The sequence below is a fragment of the Salmo salar genome, chromosome ssa01 (assembly GCF_905237065.1).
Source record: "Salmo salar chromosome ssa01, Ssal_v3.1, whole genome shotgun sequence".
NCBI lineage: Eukaryota > Metazoa > Chordata > Actinopteri > Salmoniformes > Salmonidae > Salmo > Salmo salar.
This window is the reverse complement of record NC_059442.1, coordinates 169230368-169252867: the sequence shown is the minus strand read 5'-3', so window position 1 is coordinate 169252867 and position 22500 is coordinate 169230368. Positions and strand designations below refer to the sequence as shown.

The 22500-nt window shown below is 48.7% G+C and overlaps 1 protein-coding gene across 4 annotated transcripts in view; it reads right to left on the bottom strand.

The window, feature by feature from the left end:
* The window catches only part of LOC106572331 (transcription factor 4), a 513525-nt gene that overhangs the window by 77375 nt on the left and 413650 nt on the right, over window positions 1-22500 (bottom strand). For all 4 annotated transcript variants that reach the window (XM_045694032.1, XM_045694014.1, XM_045694023.1 and 1 more), the window contains 2 exons: window positions 1813-1918; window positions 1361-1494 (listed from right to left, as the gene is read on the bottom strand). In XM_045694032.1, coding sequence (XP_045549988.1) covers window positions 1361-1494; window positions 1813-1918 — 240 coding nt within the window. The remainder of the gene's footprint in view (window positions 1-1360; window positions 1495-1812; window positions 1919-22500) is intronic.

The following is a 22500-nucleotide window of genomic DNA, read 5'->3' as shown; positions in this document are numbered from 1 at the left end:
AACCCTTTAGAACCCTCAGATTAAACATCTAACCCTTTAGAGCCATCAGATTAAACATCTAACCCTTTAGAACCATCAGATTAAACATCTAACCCTTTAGAACCATCAGATTAAACATCTAACCCTTTAGAACCCTCAGATTAAACATCTAACCCTTTAGAGCCATCAGATTAAACATCTAACCCTTTAGAACCCTCAGATTAAACATCTAACCCTTTAGAACCCTCAGATTAAACATCTAACCCTTTAGAACCCTCAGATTAAACATCTAACCCTTTAGAGCCATCAGATTAAACATCTAACCCTTTAGAACCCTCAGATTAAACATCTAACCCTTTAGAGCCATCAGATTAAACATCTAACCCTTTAGAACCATCAGATTAAACATCTAACCCTTTAGAACCATCAGATTAAACATCTAACCCTTTAGAACCCTCAGATTAAACATCTAACCCTTTAGAGCCATCAGATTAAACATCTAACCCTTTAGAACCATCAGATTAAACATCTAACCCTTTAGAACCTCAGATTAAACATCTAACCCTTTAGAACCCTCAGATTAAACATCTAACCCTTTAGAACCATCAGATTAAACATCTAACCCTTTAGAACCCTCAGATTAAACATCTAACCCTTTAGAACCCTCAGATTAAACATCTAACCCTTTAGAACCCTCAGATTAAACATCTAACCCTTTAGAACCATCAGATTAAACATCTAACCCTTTAGAACCCTCAGATTAAACATCTAACCCTTTAGAGCCATCAGATTAAACATCTAACCCTTTAGAACCCTCAGATTAAACATCTAACCCTTTAGAGCCATCAGATTAAACATCTAACCCTTTAGAACCCTCAGATTAAACATCTAACCCTTTAGAGCCATCAGATTAAACATCTAACCCTTTAGAACCATCAGATTAAACATCTAACCCTTTAGAACCATCAGATTAAACATCTAACCCTTTAGAACCCTCAGATTAAACATCTAACCCTTTAGAGCCATCAGATTAAACATCTAACCCTTTAGAACCCTCAGATTAAACATCTAACCCTTTAGAACCATCAGATTAAACATCTAACCCTTTAGAGCCATCAGATTAAACATCTAACCCTTTGGAACCCTCAGATTAAACATCTAACCATCTAGAAAGAAGAGCAGTAAAAGGCAGTAAGAGTGAGATGGTACGAAGGAATACCAAGACTAAGATGATCAATTGACGCAACGAGACAAGGAGACACCGAAAGTGACTGAAAGACAGAAAGAAGCAGGAGAACAGAACAAGAAGAGGGAAGTGGAGAGGAGGTGGAGAAGCGGATTAGAAAAGAAGGAGATAAGGAAAGGAAGAGAGGATACTCACCAGCCGGTCGTGAGGGTGGGTGCCGCAGTAACTGCTGCTCTGGGGTCCGTGGGAGGAGTTACCCAGCATGCCGCTGTAACCAGGCTGGTTCATACCGCTGGAGGAGCTCCACGGGTCAGCACTGTGGTGACCGTCTAGAGGAGGAAGAGAGGGGCGCATGAGGGTACAATCCTGGAGTATAGACTTACCATCACAACATACCCTGCTATCTGGATACACAATGTTAACAACAGGCCCATCCCTGCTCCGGTGCCACACAGCTCTTGTGTTATTCCATGATAGTTTGCCTCTCATTGTGTCATTGTGGATCAGTGTAACAGGTCAGAAAAAAGCTGTCCCCATCATCATCCATCTATATTTAAAGACCAAAGGGAGCATGTATGAGGTTGGTTAAAGTATAATCATTCTATTAAGGAGGAATAGAGTTGTTGAAGAGAAATGCTCCAGTTTACCTGACATGAAGAAGGAACTGGGAAACCCTCCGGTGGGGGGTTTGGAGGAGGGGTACACCGGTGAGTCCCTGTTGTAGTCAGCCGTGCTGGCAGACGGGGCATATACCTGGAGAGAGAGAGAGAGGGAGAGAGAGAGAGAGATACAGAGAGAGAGAGAGATACAGAGAGAGAGAGAGAGAGAGAGATACAGAGAGAGAGATACAGAGAGAGAGAGAGAGAGAGAGAGAGAGAGAGAGAGAGAGAGAGAGAAGTTAGACACCTTACAGTTTACATGCGGAGAGACAGAGAGACGGGGTCAGACGGGACACCTTACAACAAGTTGCAATGTCATTGGCTTAGATAACAAGTAGACCAAACAATGAGCACCTGAGGTTCATAGATAGCAAGATCTGATATCTCATGTCTGATAGCAAACATTCATCGTACGTTAAGATCCACAGGGTGAATATCTGGAACAACGAGCAGTCTGAAGTCATCAACAGAGTCTGAGTTTTACTTAAGGTCTCATCATGGAGCTAGACACATTAGATATGACATGCCTCAGAACAACACCCACCAACCACTGCTTTGCGATGTTTGAGTGATGAGAATATAAGTGTGTGTGTGTGTCTGTGTGTGTGTGTGTGTGTGTGTGTGTGTGTGTGTGTGTGTGTGTGTGATGAGAATGCAGAAATGAGGAAAATACACAGAAACGTGCTAGTTACAGCAGGAAACAGCCTTCCCAGGCAACTTGGCCTAGCTATCTCTGAGTGTGTGTGTGTGTGTGTGTGTGTGTGTGTGTGTGTGTGTGTGTGTGTGTGTGTGTGTGTGTGTGTGTGTGTGTGTGTGTGTGTGTGTGTGTGTGTTGTGTGTGTGTGTGTGTGTGTGTGTGTGTGTGTGTGTGTGTGTGTTGGGAATAGAGTTGACGGAAGCAGAGAAGCCAGATCGGAAGCTCGGAGGCTCTCAGGACATCATATCATCCGTGTGTGTGTGTGTGTGTGTGTGTGTGTGTGTGTGTGTGTGTGTGTGTGTGTGTGTGTGTGTGTGTGTGTGTGTGTGTGTGTGTTGACATCTTAGCCATGGCAGCTGGTGCTGAGACCAGAGATTTGCGTCAGACAGACAGCTAGCCAGCGTCATGCTAACTAGGCTCGCACGCTAACGGGACACCCCCCCCGCCGCCCCGAGGCAGAGCAGACTACCCAACACAACTCGGTTACTATGGTAAAACCAGCTCTATTAGGTCCAGAGAACAAGTTAACCTTCTGAAAAATATAAAGAAAATATTTCACATGTATTCTTTTATAACAACAGGACAAAAACATCATACTCCCTGACCGTTTTGAAGAATAAAACTTGTTCGTCTGAGTGAAAAAGTGAAACAAAAATTACTCCAAAATACTAGATCATACTTGTTCCAAGCCACATAATCTGTTTTCTATAATATAACGGAGTCTGGGAGCAAAACACAAATCACAAAACCACAATACAAATTTGTTGTATTGTGGAAATAGCCTCTTTACACTGGCAAAGAATTGTAGAATTGAGTGCACTGCACAGACAGCTGGGATGCTTAGTTCCCATGAAGCAGAGCGGTGTCCGTCCGTGTGCCTGCCTGCCTGCCTGCCTGCCTGCCTGCCTGCCTGCCTGCCTGCCTGCCTGCCTGTCTGTCTGTCTGTCTGTCTGTCTGTCTGTCTGTCTGTCTGTCTGCCTGTCTGCCTGTCTGTCTGTCTGCCTGTCTGTCTGCCTGTCTGCCTGTCTGCCTGCCTGCCTGCCTGTCTGCCTGCCTGTCTGTCTGCCTGCCTGCCTGCCTGTCTGTCTGCGTGTGTTCAGGCCTGGGAATGCTATTAGTCTCTAGTCTGTCTATGAGGGGATACTTTAGGAATATTTTCCTCTCTTCCCACTGGAGACCCAAACGGCTTCGCTCCGCTCTGATCATAAAACCACATTCATGGAGACGCTGATTGACACACACAGGGACGGACACACACACACACACACACACACACACACACACACACACACACACACACACACACACACACACACACACACACACACACACACACACACACACACACACACACACAGGGACGAACAGACACGCAGAGACACACCACCATGCATGCATACAAACACTCGTGATCACACACACGTGCGCACACACACATTCTTAAGTACACACAATCGCACTCAGACACAAAGGCATGTGACCAACATATGAAGTTAAAAACTGATGTTCCATGCAGACGTGGTTTTCCAGCGAGTCTGAGTTTTCAGACAGTTCTTTAGACATGGCTGGGGCTGGGGATTAGGGGTTAGGGCTGGGGGTTAGGGGTTAGGGCTGGGGGTTAGGGCTGGGGTTAGGGGTTAGGGCTGGGGTTAGGGCTGGGGTTAGGGGTTAGGGCTGGGGGTTAGGGGTTAGGGCTGGGGTTAGGGCTGGGGGTTAGGGGTTAGGGCTGGGGTTAGGGCTGGGGATTAGGGTTAGGGCTGGTAGGGGTTAGGGCTGGGGTTAGGGCTGTTAGTTAGGGCTAGGGGTTAGGGCTGGGGTTAGGTTTGGGTTAGGGCTGGGGTTAGGGCTGGGGTTAGGGTTAGGAGCTGGGGGTTAGGGCTGGGGTTAGGGTTAGGGGTGGGGGTTAGGGTTAGGGGTTAGGGGTTAGGGTTAGGGGTTAGGGGTTAGGGCTGGGGGTTAGGTTAGGGGTTAGGGGTTAGGGGTTAGGGGTTAGGGCTGGGGGTTAGGGTTAGGGGTTAGGGGTTAGGGTTAGGGCTGGGGTTAGGGGTTAGGGCTGGGGGTTAGGGGTTAGGGCTGGGGGTTAGGGCTGGGGCTGGGGTTAGGGTTAGGGGTTAGGGCTGGGGGTTAGGGTTAGGGGTTAGGGGTTAGGGAGTTAGGGCTGGGGGTTAGGGTTAGGGGTTAGGGGTTAGGGTTAGGGCTGGGGGTTAGGGGTTAGGGCTGGGGGTTAGGGTTAGGGCTGGGGGTTAGGGCTGGGGGTTAGGGCTGTGGGTTGGGGTTAGGGTTAGGGCTGGGGGTTAGGGTTAGGGTTAGGGGTTAGGGTTAGGGCTGGGGTTAGGGCTGGGGTTAGGGCTGGGGGTTGGGGCTGGGGTTAGGGCTGGGGTTAGGGCTGGGGTTAGGGCTGGGGCTGGGGGTTAGGGCTGGGGGTTAGGGTTAGGGCTGGGGGTTAGGGTTAGGGCTGGGGTTAGGGCTGGGGGTTAGGGTTAGGGGTTAGGGCTGGGGTTAGGGTTAGGGCTGGGGTTAGGGGTTAGGGCTGGGGGTTAGGGCTGGGGCTGGGGGTTAGGGCTGGGGGTTAGGGCTGGGGCTGGGGGTTAGGGCTGGGGGTTAGGGCTGGGGGTTAGGGCTGGGGCTGGGGGTTAGGGCTGGGGGTTAGGGCTGGGGGTTAGGGCTGGGGCTGGGGGTTAGGGCTGGGGGTTAGGGCTGGGATATGTGGTGAGAGTTAGACAGAGGGCTCTCAGGAAGTATGACGTGTTACTGTGGGTGTTTTTCAATATGCTCCGAGCATCAAATCAAAGTGAAACGGAGCACAGAAGGCATTTCTCAGATGCATCTATTCAAGCTTCACCAAAAGTAAACACAGAAATATGATGAAACCACGTAAAAAAAAAACAACAACGCAAAATTTATAAAAATCGATGGCGACCATTATTTGGGCTAAAACGACAGAACATAAACTCCGCCTTCAAATGTGACTTTGATAGAACACAGAGGGTTTGGCAGATGGCCAGGAGAACTCTACCTGCCCCAATGCGGTAGTAGTAGTGCCAACTGTAAAGTTTGGTGTTGGAGGAATAATGGTCTGGGGCTGTTTTTTCATGGTTCGGGCCCTTTAGTTCCAGTGAAGGGAAATCTTAACGCTACAGCACACAATGACATTATAGACGATTCTGTGCTTCCAACATTGTGGCAACAGTTTGGGGAAGGCCCTTTCCTGTTTCAGCATGACAATGCCCCCCCCGTGTACAAAGAGAGGTTTATACAGAAATGGTTTGTCGAGTTCGGTGTGGAAGGACTTGACTGGCCTGCACAGAGGCCTGACCCCATCTAACACCTTTGGGATGAATTGGAACGCCGACTGCGAGCCAGGTCTAATCGCCCAACATCATTGCCCGACCTCACTAATGCTCTTGTGGCTGAATGGAAGCAAGTCCCCTCAGCAATGTTCCAACATCTAGTGTAAAACCTTCCCAGAAGAGTGGAGGCTGTTATAGCAGCAAATGGGGGGGGGGGACCAACTCCATATTAATGCCCATGATTTTGGAATGAGATGTTTGACGAGCAGGTGTCCACATACTTTTGGTCATGTAGTGTATTTATTTTACTGTCGTAGCTAACGTGTATACTGCTGTGTCGTCACAGTACATGGACACACACAGGCTTTATTCAAGGTCAGTGGAAGGTCATTAGTAAAAACAGAAAAAAAAATAATGGCCCTAGCTAACTGCCCTGCGGTACACCACACTCAACTGAATTTGCATTAGAGAGGCTTCCATTAAAGAAACCCCTCTGTGTTCTATTAGATAGGTAACTCTCTACCCACGATAAGCTCCCTTTTGCTAGTAGACAAGAAGGGTCATTATCTATGCTTTATCTATGCTGATGTTCTACGTTAACGTTATGCTAAAGTATGTTGCAAGCAAATGTATATAATTTTAAACACAAGTTGCCTAGCTTAGCTAGCTACTTTCGTTAACCGCATTTCTTTGTCGCTAAATACTGTAGTACAAAACAGAAACGGATTAACAGTCTCAATTGCATTACTTACAATTAATGTAACGTTAAACTAAATCAGATTGTTTGACATGTAACATTAGTTACTGAGGGTAGTCGTGATCCTGGAAAGTCAAGCAATTAAATGAGCAGCATAATGACGCAATTTGGCCTTCCCTGTTGATAGAGCATGGTGTGTGCAACGCCAGGGTTGTGGGTTCGATTCCCACGGGGGGCCAGTACAAAACATTTTATGAAATGTATGCATTCACTACTGTAAGTCGCTCTGGATAAGAGTGTCTGCTAAATGACTAAAATGTAATGTAAATGTAATTTACTCTAAAAGGACAAAGGTAATGCAGTAGCGTGGGCAGTGCTTCTCAAATGCAAAATGTGTGTGTTCTTCTAATAAGAACATATGAGAGGAAGAACTCACTTGAAAATTGGGGAGTGTGAAGCACGGTAGCATGTACGTTAATAAACACCCCTATGTCTCTCTCCAGACAGGCACATGACAGAGAGACCTTTATACAGATGCACCTGTTACCAAGGCCCAACGCCAGGGGTTGGGGGTCAATTCCATTTCAATTCAGTCAATTCAGGACGTAAACTGGAATTCCAATTCCAAGTCCTCAGGCCATTTGGAAGATAAATTATCTCTAGGGTTCCTGTACCAGTTCCTCTTGGGAATGACGTAAGTACTACTGTATAAAGAGAGAGACACAGAAGCCTTTCGTTGGAAAAATAGTACTGGGTGAACTGTTTATTTTGTTTCTGGGGGAATGCTATTTCTGGGGGACTGCTGTTTCTGGGACGCTGCTACTCTCTCGGATCTGTTACTTTCTGACTCACACTGCTATTTCTGGGGATCATTTAATGCATTTCTGGGGGACTGCTGGGCTATTTCGGAATGCTATTTCTGGGGGACTGCTGTTTCTGGGGACTGCTATTTCTGGGGGACTGGTTTGATGATATTTGAGAATCAGCATCTGAGTCTCTCAAGGTCTTTTTGAGCAGGTCTCTTATTAAAGCAGGTCTCTTTGAGCAGGTGACCTCTTTAGATAGAGTGGATAATAAACTAGACAGTCAGAGGTGACCTCTTTAGATAGAGAGGATGATAAACTAGAGTCCAGGAGAGGTGACCTCTTTAGATAGAGTGGATAATAAACTAGAGTCCAGGAGAGGTGACCTCTTTAGATAGAGTGGATAATAAACTAGACAGTTAGAGGTGACCTCTTTAGATAGAGAGGATAATAAACTAGACAGTTAGAGGTGACCTCTTTAGATAGAGAGGATAATAAACTAGAGTCCAGGAGAGGTGACCTCTTTAGATAGAGAGGATAATAAACTAGAGTCTAGGAGGTGACCTCTTTAGATAGAGTGGATAATAAACTAGACAGTTAGGAGAGGTGACCTCTTTAGATAGAGAGGATAATAAACTAGAGTCCAGTTAGAGGTGACCTCTTTAGATAGAGAGGATTATAAACTAGAGTCTAGGAGAGGTGACCTCTTTAGATAGAGTGGATAATAAACTAGAGTCTAGGAGAGGTGACCTCTTTAGATAGAGAGGATAATAAACTAGAGTCTAGGAGAGGTGACCTCTTTAGATAGAGAGGATAATAAACTAGACAGTCTAGAGAGATGACCTCTTTAGATAGAGAGGATTATAAACTAGAGTCCAGGAGAGGTGACCTCTTTAGATAGAGAGGATAATAAACTAGAGTCTAGGAGAGGTGACCTCTTTAGATAGAGAGGATTATAAACTAGAGTCCAGGAGAGGTGACCTCTTTAGATAGAGTGGATAATAAACTAGAGTCCAGGAGAGGTGACCTCTTTAGATAGAGTGGATTATAAACTAGAGTCTAGGAGAGGTGACCTCTTTAGATAGAGAGGAGGATGAACTAGAGTCCAGGAGAGGTGACCTCTTTAGATAGAGAGGATAATAAACTAGAGTCTAGGAGAGGTGACCTCTTTAGATAGAGAGGAGGATGAACTAGAGTCTAGGAGAGGTGACCTCTTTAGATAGAGAGGAGGATGAAGAACAGGCACAGAGAGAGATGGGGGAAGGTTGAGAGAGAGGGGGGAAGGAAAGCAGAGAGAAGACAGACAGAAAAACACAAACAGACCCCACAGAGCCCCAGGACAGCATCACAAATAGACTCAACCAAATCATGAGAAAACAAAAAGATAATTACTTGACACATTGGAAAGAATTTACAAAGAGACAGAGCACACTAGAATACTATTTATCCCTAAACAGAGAGTACACAGTGGCAGAATACCTGACCACTGTGACTGACCCAAACTTAAGGAAATCTTTGACTATGTACAAGAAAAGGGCAACCAGTGACAAACACCACTGTAAATACAACCTATGTTTATTTGTTTTCCCTTTTGTACTTTAACTATTTGCACATCCTATATACACAACTGTATATAGACATAATGACATTTGAAATGACTTTATTCTTTTTGAACTTCTGTGAGTGTAATGTTTACTGTACATTTTATATTGTTTATTTCAGTTTTATTTATTATCTATTTCACTTGCTTTGGCAATGTAAACATATGTTTCCCATGCCAATAAATGGTTGTGCTAATATCTTTAGTTGTGAGATGAGTTGCTCCAACGTGTGGGACATCTGGTGAAAGCAAATCTTTCTTCCCTTTTCCTCCTCCTATAACACCCTTTCCCCTTCTTTCCTCCCTTCCTTCCCTCCACTCCGCTCATACCTTTCCACACCTTCCTGTGTCAAAACAAAGGCCTGTCCTGGTGGGTTGGTTAATACTAGCTGGCTGTGGCAACACGGACACACTGTTATGGCAAAAACTTGTCAATGCCGGAACTCTGATATGTCATGGCAACTAGTGAAGCCGTGGGTCAGCTGTTTGTTCCCCTCACCCTCCTGCAACCGCTAATAACCCGTCCGCTAATAACCCATCCGCTAATAACCCGTCCGCTAATAACCCATCCGCTAATAACCCATCCGCTAATAACCCGTCCGCTAATAACCCGTCCGCTAATAACCCGTCCGCTAATAACCCGTCCGCTAATAACCCATCCGCTAATAACCCGTCCGCTAATAACCCGTCCGCTAATAACCCATCCGCTAATAACCCGTCCGCTAATAACCCGTCCGCTAATAACCCGTCCGCTAATAACCCATCCGCTAATAACCCATCCGCTAATAACCCAACCGCTAATAACCCATCCGCTAATAACCCAACCGCTAATAACCCGTCCGCTAATAACCCGTCCGCTAATAACCCGTCCGCTAATAACCCATCCGCTAATAACCCATCCGCTAATAACCCAACCGCTAATAACCCAACCGCTAATAACCCATCCGCTAATAACCCATCCGCTAATAACCCGTCCGCTAATAACCCGTCCGCTAATAACCCATCCGCTAATAACCCATCCACTAATAACCCATCCGCTAATAACCCATCCGCTAATAACCCATCCGCTAATAACCCATCCGCTAATAACCCATCCGCTAATAACCCGTCCGCTAATAACTCGTCCGCTAATAACCCGTCCGCTAATAACCCATCCGCTAATAACCCATCCGCTAATAACTCATCCACCAATAACCCATCCGCTAATAACCCATCCGCTAATAACCCATCCGCTAATAACCCATCCGCTAATAACCCATCCGCTAATAACCCATCTGCTAATAACCCATCCGCTAATAACCCATCCGCTAATAACCCATCCGCTAATAACCCATCCGCTAATAACCCATCTGTCAATAACCCATCCGTCAACATTTATTCATTTAGTCTTCCCTGTCCAGTCACAAGGCTAGAACCGCCTACTTAGTCTTCCCTGTCCAGTCACGAGGCTAGAACCGCCTACTTAGTCTTCCCTGTCCAGTCACGAGGCTAGAACCGCCTACTTAGTCTTCCCTGTCCAGTCACGAGGCTAGAACCGCCTACTTAGTCTTCCCTGTCCAGTCACGAGGCTAGAACCGCCTACTTAGTCTTCCCTGTCCAGTCACGAGGCTAGAACCGCCTACTTAGTCTTCCCTGTCCAGTCACGAGGCTAGAATCGCCTACTTAGTCTTCCTTTCTTTTGCAGCCCTGTTGAGAAACAGAACGTATTTCACTATGCCAGGTTTCAGTCAGGTGATTCAGCGACAGGCCCGGGCAGTTCTGTAGCGCCATGACATCAACGCCGGAATGCAGAGAATTCTCTTTGCCCAAGCATCCCAAAATAACTTTCAGATTGGCGTGTATTTGGCGTGTATTTGGCGTGTATTTGGCGTGTATTTGGCACGCCTACCATTAGGCCCTAAATCTTAGTCTTACGCACTAATGACAGATAAAAAATAAAGAACAATCTCAATGTAGCCTATAGTCTTGCACACGAATTATACATTTATAGGATGTGTGTGTGTGTGTGTGTGTGTGTGTGTGTGTGTGTGTGTGTGTATTGCTACCCTGGTATATTAACCCCATAATTACTACAACACTAGAGTAGAGAATTAATCGCACACCAGGTTAAACCATAGGTATTAAACCATGGGTATTAAACCATGGGTATTAAACCACGGGTATTAAACCACGGGTATTAAACCACGGGTATTAAACCACGGGTAATAGACCACGGGTATTAAACCACGGGTAATAGACCACGGGTATTAAACCACGGGTATTAAACTACGGGTATTAAACCACGGGTAATAGACCACGGGCATTAAACCACGGGTATTAGACCACGGGTATTAAACCACGGGTATTAAACCACGGTATTAAACCACGGGTATTAAACCACATGTATTAAACCATAGGTATTAAACCATGGGTATTAAACCACGGGTATTAAACCACGGGTATTAAACCACGGGTATTAAACCACAGGTAATAGACCACGGGTATTAAACCACATGTATTAAACCATAGGTATTAAACCATGGGTATTAAACCACGGGTATTAAACCACGGGTATTAGACCACGGGTATTAGACCACGGGTATTAAACCACGGGTATTAAACCACGGGTATTAGACCACGGGTATTAAACCACGGGTATTAAACCACGGGTATTAGACCACGGGTATTAGACCACGGGTATGTGATATTATAAACCTGAGTGGTTTAACATCATTTGAGGACACTGTACTAAATGGAAACATTATAGTCATTTAATGGAGAAACAAATAAACATACACACACACACACACACACACACACACACACACACACACACACACACACACACACACACACACACACACACACACACACACACACACACACACACACACACACACACACACACACACAGAGAGAGAGAGAGTTTCTACACTTGATCGGTAGCAGATGTGTTAGAATCCGTGCACTTGGAGAAGTAGTCAAGAAACCCGCACCCCAGTTCCCCAGCCTCTCCCATCTCCTCCTCTCTCCCCGCTGCACCTGTGCCGGGCCCCAGCAGCACTAACACACAGCAGACTGGGCCCTGTGGACTGAACCGGAACCAGCAGACTGGGCCCTGTGGACTGAACCGCAACCAGCAGACTGGGCCCTGTGGACTGAACCGCAACCAGCAGACTGGGCCCTGTGGACTGAACCGGAACCAGGAAGTCTAGCAGACTTCTTCTCACCACTCCTCCACCCCTCCCATTGTCCAGTAGTCTTCCTCCACCCTACTCATTGTCCAGTAGTCTTCCTCCACCCTACTCATTGTCCAGTAGTCTTCCTCCACCCTACTCATTGTCCAGTAGTCTTCCTCCATCCTACTCATTGTCCAGTAGTCTTCCTCCACCCTACTCATTGTCCAGTAGTCTTCCTCCATCCTACTCATGTCCAGTAGTCTTCCTCCTCCTACTCATTGTCCAGTAGTCTTCCTCCTCCTCTCATTGTCCAGTGTTTCTCCCCTACTCATTGTCCAGTAGTCTTCTTCCACCCCTCCCATTCTCCAGTAGTCTTCCTCCAGGAAGCTCATTAGAAAGTGTGTGTGTGTGTGTGTGTGTGTGTGTGTGTGTGTGTGTGTGTGTGTGTGTGTGTGTGTGTGTGTGTGTGTGTGTGTGTGTGTGTGTGTGTGTGTGTGTATGTGAGCGAGAGCATACCAAACCGGATAGAAATCCCACCCACCTCCAGCCCCCCACTTCCCCACGTCTGCCCTTTATTCTATCAACCCGCAGTAATGCTCTCCAGATGCAGCCCTACACAGTGTGTGTGTGTGTGTGTGTGTGTGTGTGTGTGTGTGTGTGTGTGTGTGTGTGTGTGTGTGTGTGTGTGTGTGTGTGTGTGTGTGCACAGGCTCTGGGCCTGGTGTTAGCATTAGATGCTAATTGATTCCATATGAGCCACAGCAAACCATGGGAGAGAAAAGGCACGGGGGGTGGAGGGAGAGAGAGAGAGAGAGAGAGAGAGAGAGAGAGAGAGAGAGAGAGAGAGAGAGAGAGAGAGAGAGAGAGAGAGAGCACAGACTAGCCTAATACACCCCATCTGAAACTCACACCCTCAAATACACACAGCCACATCTACACATAATGCACACATGCTCAGAAAGCTGGACTCAACAATATTAATCTCTATCATCCACACACAAACACACACACACACACACAAACACACACACCCACTCTCCTGGCTTCCCTGTGGCGCGGCGGGCTTCATGTTACGGTGCACCATGCTAGGACAAGTGTTTACCACCGCAGTGTGCACCTGTGTCTGAGGGCGCTAGAGTTTTCACAGGAAGTGGAGGGGACTCTGAGTCCCTCCGTCAGCGAGAGAGAGGGCTGCAGCGGAGGTTGGGGGTAGGCCAAGGCCATGGGGGGAGGCTAGAGGAGGAGAGGAGGAGAGGCCAGGTCAGAAGGGAGGGAAGTCACAGCCCTGGGGGTGATGTAGGCGGAGGCTAGGGTCCTGGTGGAGGAGGAAAAGAGGCCACATCAGGGGGTGGGGTGGGGGGGGGTCCCGGTGAAGTAAAGGGAGAAACAGGAAAAGGAACAACCATATTTGTCTCAGAGAAACACAACTTCCTGTTGAAATAGACTTCTTGTGGTCAGTCACTTAACATGCCTCCCAAATGGTGGTTATGGGTCCTGGTCTAAAGTAGTGCACTGTGTAGGGAATAGGGTGCCATTTGTGACTCAGCCTTGGTGGCCGTTTCTACAGTTCTCCTATCAAAATGAAAACTTTATGGACAAATCACTGACGACTCTAAATACAAAGTTAGAGATTCTAGGAGGAACTGGTGAACCAGCCACACCCAGGCAGTTAAAACTACACTCTGGGATTTAACAGATCAGAAGATCTCAGATTGTACCTTTACAGCAGGCTCTGACCCAAAGCAACAGAACCCTGACGTTCAGCAAGAGCTTTACTACTCACTGTTCCTGGGGCACACACATAGTCACTCACACAAACACCCAACCACAGTCACTCTAATACCCAACCACAGTCACTCTAATACCCAACCACAGTCACTCTAACGCCAAACCACAGTCACTCTAACGCCCAACCACAGTGCACTCTAACGCCCAACCACAGTCACTCTAATACCCAACCACAGTCACTCTAACACCCAACCACAGTCACTCTAATACCCAACCACAGTCACTCTAATACCCAACCACAGTCACTCTAATACCCAACCACAGTCACTCTAACGCCAAACCACAGTCACTCTAACGCCCAACCACAGTGCACTCTAACGCCCAACTACAGTCACTCTAATACCCAACCACAGTCACTCTAATACCCAACCACAATCACTCTAACGCCCAACTACAGTCACTCTAATACCCAACCACAGTCACTCTAACGCCCAACCACAGTCACTCTAATACCCAACCACAGTCACTCTAATACCCAACCACAGTCACTCTAACGCCAAACCACAGTCACTCTAACGCCCAACCACAGTGCACTCTAACGCCCAACTACAGTCACTCTAATACCCAACCACAGTCACTCTAATACCCAACCACAATCACTCTAACGCCCAACTACAGTCACTCTAATACCCAACCACAGTCACTCTAACGCCCAACCACAGTCACTCTAATACCCAACCACAGTCACTCTAATGCCCAACTACAGTCACTCTAATACCCAACCACAGTCACTCTAATACCCAACCACAGTCACTCTAATACCCAACCACAGTCACTCTAAAACCCAACCACAGTCACTCTAATACCCAACCACAGTCACTCTAATAGCCAACTACAGTCAGGAGACAGTGAGCCTCCACTCTTAGCCTCCCCATCCTGTCTGTCACACTAACATACCTAGTCCAGGCTAACATACCTAGTCCAGGCTAACATACCTAGTCCAGGCTAACATACCTAGTCCAGGCTAACATACCTAGTCCAGGCTAACATACCTAGTCCAGGCTAACATACCTAGTCCAGCCTAACATACCTAGTCCAGGCTAACATACCTAGTCCAGGCTAACATACCTAGTCCAGGTAACATACCTAGTCCAGGCTAACATACATAGTCCAGGCTAACATACACAATGTGACTCAAGTCAAATGTTCGTTGTCACATGCTTGGTAAACAACAGGTGTAGACTACCAGTGAAATGCTGACTGACAGGACCTTCCCAACAATACAGAGAGAAAGACAATAGAGAAATAATTAAAAAGTAATTACACATAATAATAAAGGTAATAATAAATACACAATGAGAAACTACTGTATACCTTGGTTATATACAAGGGGTACCAGTACTGAGTCAATGAGTAATGTTAACTAGGCTATATATAATTTACAGAGTCGGTGTGCATTGGTACGAGGTAATGGAAGTAGATCTGTACGTATAACTAGGAATAAAGTGACATAGGAAACAGTAGCGGCAGTGTCTGTGATGAGTCAAAAATAAAGTTAGCGCCAAAAGGGTCAATGCAGATGGTCCGGGTAGCTGTTTGGTTAACTATTTCACTGACTACAAGTCTTATGGTTTGGAGTGTAGAAGCTGATGAGTGTCCTGTTGGTTCTAGACTTAGTGCATCAGTACCGCTTGCCGTGCGGTAGCAGAGAGAACAGTCTATGACTTGGGCGGTTGGAGTCTTTGACAATTTTTAGGGCCTTCCTCTGACACCGCCTGGTCTCTGATCTCCTCCCTATAGGCTTTCTCATCGTTGTCGGCGATGAGGCCTACCACCGTTGTGTCGATGGCAAACTTAATGATGGTGTTGGAGTCGTGTGTGGACACACAGTCGTGGCTGAACAGAGAGTATAGGAGGGGACTAAGCACGCATCCCTGAGGGGCCTCCGTATTGAGGGTCGGCGTGAAGGATGTGTTGTTGCCTAACCTCAGCACCTGGGGGCATCCCGTCAGGAAGTCCAGGATCCAGTTGTACCGGACCACTTCCGTATTAACAAGTCACTGGTACTTCCTGTTTGAGTTTTTGCTTGTAAGCAGGAATCAGGAGGATATAATTATGGTCAGAGTTGCCAAATGGAGGGCGAGGGAGAGCTTTGTTCCGCGTCTCTGTGTGTGGATTAAAGGTGGTCTAGAGTTTTTTCGCCTCTAGTTGCACATGTGACATGCTGGTAGAAATGAGGTAAAAACAGATTTCAGTTTTCCTGCAATAGGTCTTCATTGTCTCCTCTGCACTGTGCAGAGACTCTTTTTGTTACTGATATCACCTGCTCAAGTGCTTATGTAATCTGTTCCTATACTCCTCATCCGCTAGCCTCCTCCTCATCCGCTAGCCTCCTCCTCATCCGCTAGCCTCCTCCTCATCCTCTAGCCTCCTCCTCATCCGCTAGCCTCCTCCTCATCCGCTAGCCTCCTCCTCATCCTCTAACCTCCTCCTCATCCGCTAGCCTCCTCCTCATCCGCTAGCCTCCTCCTCATCCGCTAGCCTCCTCCTCATCCGCTAGCCTCCTCCTCATCCTCTAGCCTCCTCCTCATCCGCTAGCCTCCTCCTCATCCGCTAGCCTCCTCCTCATCCTCTAGCCTCCTCCTCATCCGCTAGCCTCCTCATCCGCTAGCCTCCTCCTCATCTTCAAGCCTCCTCCTCATCCGCTAGCCTCCTCCTCATCCGCTAGCCTCCTCCTCATCCGCTAGCCTCCTCCTCATCCGCTAGCCTCCTCCTCATCCGCTAGCCTCCTCCTCATCCGCTAGCCTCCTCCTCATCCGCTAGCCTCCTCCTCATCCGCTAGCCTCCTCCTCATCCGCTAGCCTCATCCTCTAGCCTCCTCCTCATCCGCTAGCCTCCTCCTCATCCGCTAACCTCCGCCTCATCCGCTAGCATCCTCCTCATCCGCTAACCTCCTCCTCATCCGCTAGCCTCCTCCTCATCCGCTAGCCTCCTCCTCATCCGCTAGCCTCCTCCTCATCCGCTAGCCTCCTCCTCATCCGCTAGCCTCATCCTCTAGCCTCCTCCTCATCCGCTAGCCTCCTCCTCATCCGCTAACCTCCTCCTCATCCGCTAGCCTCCTCCTCATCCTCTAGCCTCCTCCTCATCCGCTAGCCTCCTCCTCATCCGCTAGCCTCCTCCTCATCCGCTAGCCTCCTCCTCATCCGCTAGCCTCCTCCTCATCCTCTAGCCTCCTCCTCATCCGCTAGCCTCCTCCTCATCCGCTAGCCTCCTCCTCATCCTCAAGCCTCCTCCTCATCCGCTAACAACCTCCTCATTCGCTAGCCTCCTCCTCATCTGCTAGCCTCCTCTTCATCCGCTAGCCTCCTCCTCATCTGCTAGCCTCCTCATCCGCTAGCCTCCTCCTCATCCTCAAGCCTCCTCCTCATCCGCTAGCCTCCTCCTCATCCTCTAACCTCCTCCTCATCCTCTAGCCTCCTCCTCATCTGTTAGCCTCCTCCTCATCCGCTAGCCTCCTCCTCATCCGCTAGCCTCCTCCTCATCCGCTAGCCTCCTCCTCATCCACTAGCCTCCTCCTCCTCCTCATCCTCAAGCCTCCTCCTTATCAGCTAGCCTAATTACAGAGACAGCCTCCGTCTTGGGTTTGGGATGGTGGTGGCTTTGAACACCAGGCTAAGCTCTGAGTGAACCACGCGGGAGAGGGAGAGAGGGGAAGAGAGGATAGAGGAGAAACCCACAGGCCGACTTTCCTCTTTCCTCTGGAAAAACTGAAAGACCTCCATTTTTTGCTTGTTTACACTGCTGCCTCCAAATGAATTCAAGATGGTGGCTGGACTAGCGGAAACCATCGAGCGCCAGCAGGGATTTGATCAAAGACATTCGATTCAGCAATTTTGAGTTTTTAATTGACCACTAATTAGGTCAAATTAACCCGGCAACGGTTGGCCTCATTGCCAAATAATGCAAGAGCAGAGAGAGAGAGGGGAGTGTGTGTGTGTGTGTGTGTGTGTGTGTGTGTGTGTGTGTGTGTGTGTGTGTGTGTGCGTGTGTGCGTGTGTGCGTGTGCGTGTGTGCGTGCGTGTGTGTGTGTGTGTGTGCATGTGTACGTGTGTGTGTGTGTGTGTGTGTGTGTGTGTGTGTGTGTGTGTGTGTGTGCGTGCGTGCGTGCGTGCGTGCGTGTGTGTGTGCGTGTGTGTGTGTGTGTCACAGAAGCAGTCAGTCAAACAGACGCACCACTGTTATGGTGTGAGGGCCGAGCTGCAGAGGTCCTTACCTGGAACTACCAGGTTAATTAGGAAAGGATGTGTGGGAGGGTAACCGCAGTTTGTACTCTGGAGATGGGAGGGACAGGCTATGGCGTCTGTGCCCAGGGTAAAGGCCTTGTGACTAGGGTACAGACGCAGAGCCGTGGTGGAACACCTGGAGCAGGGCAACATGGTGTGTGTGTGTGAGTGTGTGTGCGTCTACTCTACAAAATCCATGACAGGATTTTGACGTGCCCTCGCTGCTTCACACCGGTGGATCTGATTGGTAGCTGATTGGTAGCTGGGAAGAGGGGGGTGGGGCAGGGGAAGAGGAGGGGAGGGGTGGGGCAGATGGGTGAGGCAGGGGGGTGGGGCAGGGGAAGAGGAGGGGAGGGGTGGGGCAGATGGGTGAGGCAGGGGGGTGAGGCAGGGGGAAGAGGAGGGGAGGGGTGGGGCAGATGGGTGAGGCAGAGGGGTGAAGCAGGGGGAAGTGGGGGGGTGAGGCAGGGGGATGGGGGGTGAGGCAGGGGGAAAAGGAGGGGTGGGGTAGGTGGGTGAGGCAGAGGGGTGAGGCAGGGGGAAGGGGGGGTGGGGCAGGGGGAAGAGGAGGGGAGGGGTGGGGCAGATGGGTGAGGCAGGGGGGTGAGGCAGGGGGAAGAGGAGGGGAGGGGTGGGGCAGATGGGTGAGGCAGAGGGGTGAAGCAAGGGGAAGTGGGGGGGTGAGGCAGGGGGATGGGGGGTGAGGCAGGGGGAAAAGGAGCGGTGGGGCAGGTGGGTGAGGCAGAGGGGTGAGGCAGGGGGAAGGGGGGGTGGGGCAGGTGGGTGAGGCAGGGGGAAGAGGAGGGGTGAGGCAGGGGGAAGAGGGGGAGTGAGGCAGGGGGATGGGGGGTGAGGCAGGGGGAAGAGGAAGAGGGGGAGTGAGGCAGGGGGAAGGGGGGGTGGGGCAGGTGGGTGAGGCAGGGGGAAGGAGGGGTGAGGCAGGGGGAAGGGGGGTGAGGCAGGTGGGTGAGGCAGGGGGAAGAGAAGGGGGGAGTTAGCGAGCACTAGCAACGTCTGTAACACAGAAGGTCCAGGAAAGGAGATGTGCTTTACGGAACCTTCAGGCTCAATGCTGCTTTCTTCTCTCCCTGACGTTTCTCTGACAGGTAGGAGAGAGCAGCTACATGGTAGGCTCTGGGCAAACCTAGGGCACTATACAGGGAAAAGGTTGCGATTTGGGACGCAGTCCCATTTATTTTGGGGTTTGAGGGTATCAAAGGACTAGCCAGGGAGCAAAAGAAGAAGTGAAGAACCTCGTCCTAAGACAGAACCCCGTCCTAACACAGAACCCCGTCCTAACACAGAACCCTGTCCTAACACAGAACCCTGTCCTAACACAGAACCCTGTCCTAACACAGAACCCTGTCCTAACACAGAACCCCATCCTAACACAGAACCCCGTCCTAAGACAGAACCCTGTCCTAACACAGAACCCTGTCCTAACACAGAACCCTGTCCTAACACAGAACCCTGTCCTAACACAGAACCCCGTCCTAACACAGAACCCCGTCCTAACACAGAACCCCGTCCTAACACAGAACCCCGTCCTAACACAGAACCCTGTCCTAACACAGAACCCCGTCCTAACACAGAACCCCGTCCTAACACAGAACCCTGTCCTAACACAGAACCCCGTCCTAACACAGAACCCCGTCCTAACACAGAACCCACAGAACCCCGTCCTAAGACAGAACCCTGTCCTAACACAGAACCCACATAACCCTGTCCTAACACAGAACCCCGTCCTAATACAGAACCCCGTCCTAACACAGAACCCCGTCCTAACACAGAACCCCGTCCTAACACAGAACCCCGTCCTAACACAGAACCCCATCCTAACACAGAACCCCATCCTAACACAGAACCCCATCCTAACACAGAGCAGACGTACTGCATTGAAGCGTATTCTGACAGGGGGGCTGCAGAATAACACAATTTATCTCAATGAAGAGACACCCAACCACCCACCCCAAACAACCCAAACCACCCAAAATCAACCACCCACCCCAAACCAAACTAAGCTAGTACAGAGAGGTGATCCCAGTGTCAGTGCCAGGCTAGTACAGAGAGGTGATCCCAGTACAGTGCCAGGCTAGTACAGAGAGGTGATCCCAGTGTCAGTGCCAGGCTAGTACAGAGAGGTGATCCCAGTACAGTGCCAGGCTAGTACAGAGAGGTGATTCCAGTACAGTGCCAGGCTAGTACAGAGAGGTGATCCCAGTGTCAGTGCCAGGCTAGTACAGAGAGGTGATCCCAGTGTCAGTGCCAGGCTAGTACAGAGAGGTGATCCCAGTGTCAGTGCCAGGCTAGTACAGAGAGGTGATCCCAGTACAGTGCCAGGCTAGTACAGAGAGGTGATCCCAGTGTCAGTGCCAGGCTAGTACAGAGAGGTGATCTGACCAGTACAGTGCCAGGCTAGTACAGAGAGGTGATCCCAGTGTCAGTGCCAGGCTAGTACAGAGAGGTGATCCCAGTGTCAGTGCCAGGCTAGTACAGAGAGGTGATCCCAGTGTCAGTGCCAGGCTAGTACAGAGAGGTGATCCCAGTACAGTGCCAGGCTAGTACAGAGAGGTGATCCCAGTACAGTGCCAGGCTAGTACAGAGAGGTGATCCCAGTGTCAGTGCCAGGCTAGTACAGAGAGGTGATCCCAGTGTCAGTGCCAGGCTAGTACAGAGAGGTGATCCCAGTGTCAGTGCCAGGCTAGTACAGAGAGGTGATTCCAGTACAGTGCCAGGCTAGTACAGAGAGGTGATCCCAGTGTCAGTGCCAGGCTAGTACAGAGAGGTGATCCCAGTGTCAGTGCCAGGCTAGTACAGAGAGGTGATCCCAGTACAGTGCCAGGCTAGTACAGAGAGGTGATCCCAGTGTCAGTGCCAGGCTAGTACAGAGAGGTAATTCCAGGACAGTGCCAGGCTAGTACAGAGAGGTGATTCCAGGACAGTGCCAGGCTAGTACAGAGAGGTGATTCCAGGACAGTGCCAGGCTAGTACAGAGAGGTAATTCCAGGACAGTGCCAGGCTAGTACAGAGAGGTGATCCCAGTGTCAGTGCCAGGCTAGTACAGAGAGGTGATCCCAGTACAGTGCCAGGCTAGTACAGAGAGGTGATCCCAGTGTCAGTGCCAGGCTAGTACAGAGAGGTGATTCCAGTACAGTGCCAGGCTAGTACAGAGAGGTGATTCCAGTACAGTGCTCTCTTGTGGAATGTATCTGAAATCATTACGATAGTTCTGTATAGAGTTCTATTGTTTATGCCGATCTATGGTTGAAACAAAAGCAAGCCAACAGAATGGAACAGCACAATATAAACCTGCTATTGTTGTTGTATTCTTTGGAAATCCCGTGTAATTGACAACAAAAGCAAATGAAGGAATTTCTTTGTGAGTCTTGTGTGTTTTGATTGTGAGAAGGGGAAAGACGAGCTTGGACTGAAGCTTAGTCCGGGTTTGACCCGGGTAGGACCGTCATTTTCAATAAGAATTTGTTCTTAACTGACTTGCCTAGATAAATAAAGGTTAAATAAAATAAAATACACATTTAGAGAGATGCAGAAACACCCAGGCAACGAGATAGGAATGTGTACTATAGAAGCTGAGAGAGATGCAGAGACACCAGGCAACGAGATAGGAATGTGTACTATAGAAGCTGAGAGAGATGCAGAGAGACCCAGGCAACGAGATAGGAATGTGTACTATAGAAGCTGAGAGAGATGCAGAGACCCAGGCAACGAGATAGGAATGTGTACTATAGAAGCTGAGAGAGATGCAGAGACACCCAGGCAACGAGATAGGAATGTGTACTATAGAAGCTGAGAGAGATGCAGAGAGACCCAGGCAACGAGATAGGAATGTGTACTATAGAAGCTGAGAGAGATGCAGAGAGACCCAGGCAACGAGATAGGAATGTGTACTATAGAAGCTGAGAGAGATGCAGAGACCCAGGCAACGAGATAGGAATGTGTACTATAGAAGCTGAGAGAGATGCAGAGACACCCAGGCAACGAGATAGGAATGTGTACTATAGAAGCTGAGAGAGATGCAGAGAGACCCAGGCAACCAGATAGGAATGTGTACTATAGAACACTGACAAACACCACAGAGGAAAAATGAATCACACTAGTAAAAAAACGCAATGGTCACAGTAGAAAATAAAATATTGAAAAAAATCAAGTCACAAATCCATCCCTCTCGAACCCAACGCCCCCCCCCCCAAAAAAAAGTACACATTTATTTTAAGAATGACCACAAAAATGACATAATAATTCTCTAAGAATCATAAATGATCATACTAAATTAAATAAATGATTCTCAGAAAACTCCCACTTACATTCTCTACAGAAAATAAAGCTATAATTGTACGACATTTATTCTGGTTAAGGAGACCAGGCGGTGAACGCCATCCTATACGGACCCTATATAGAT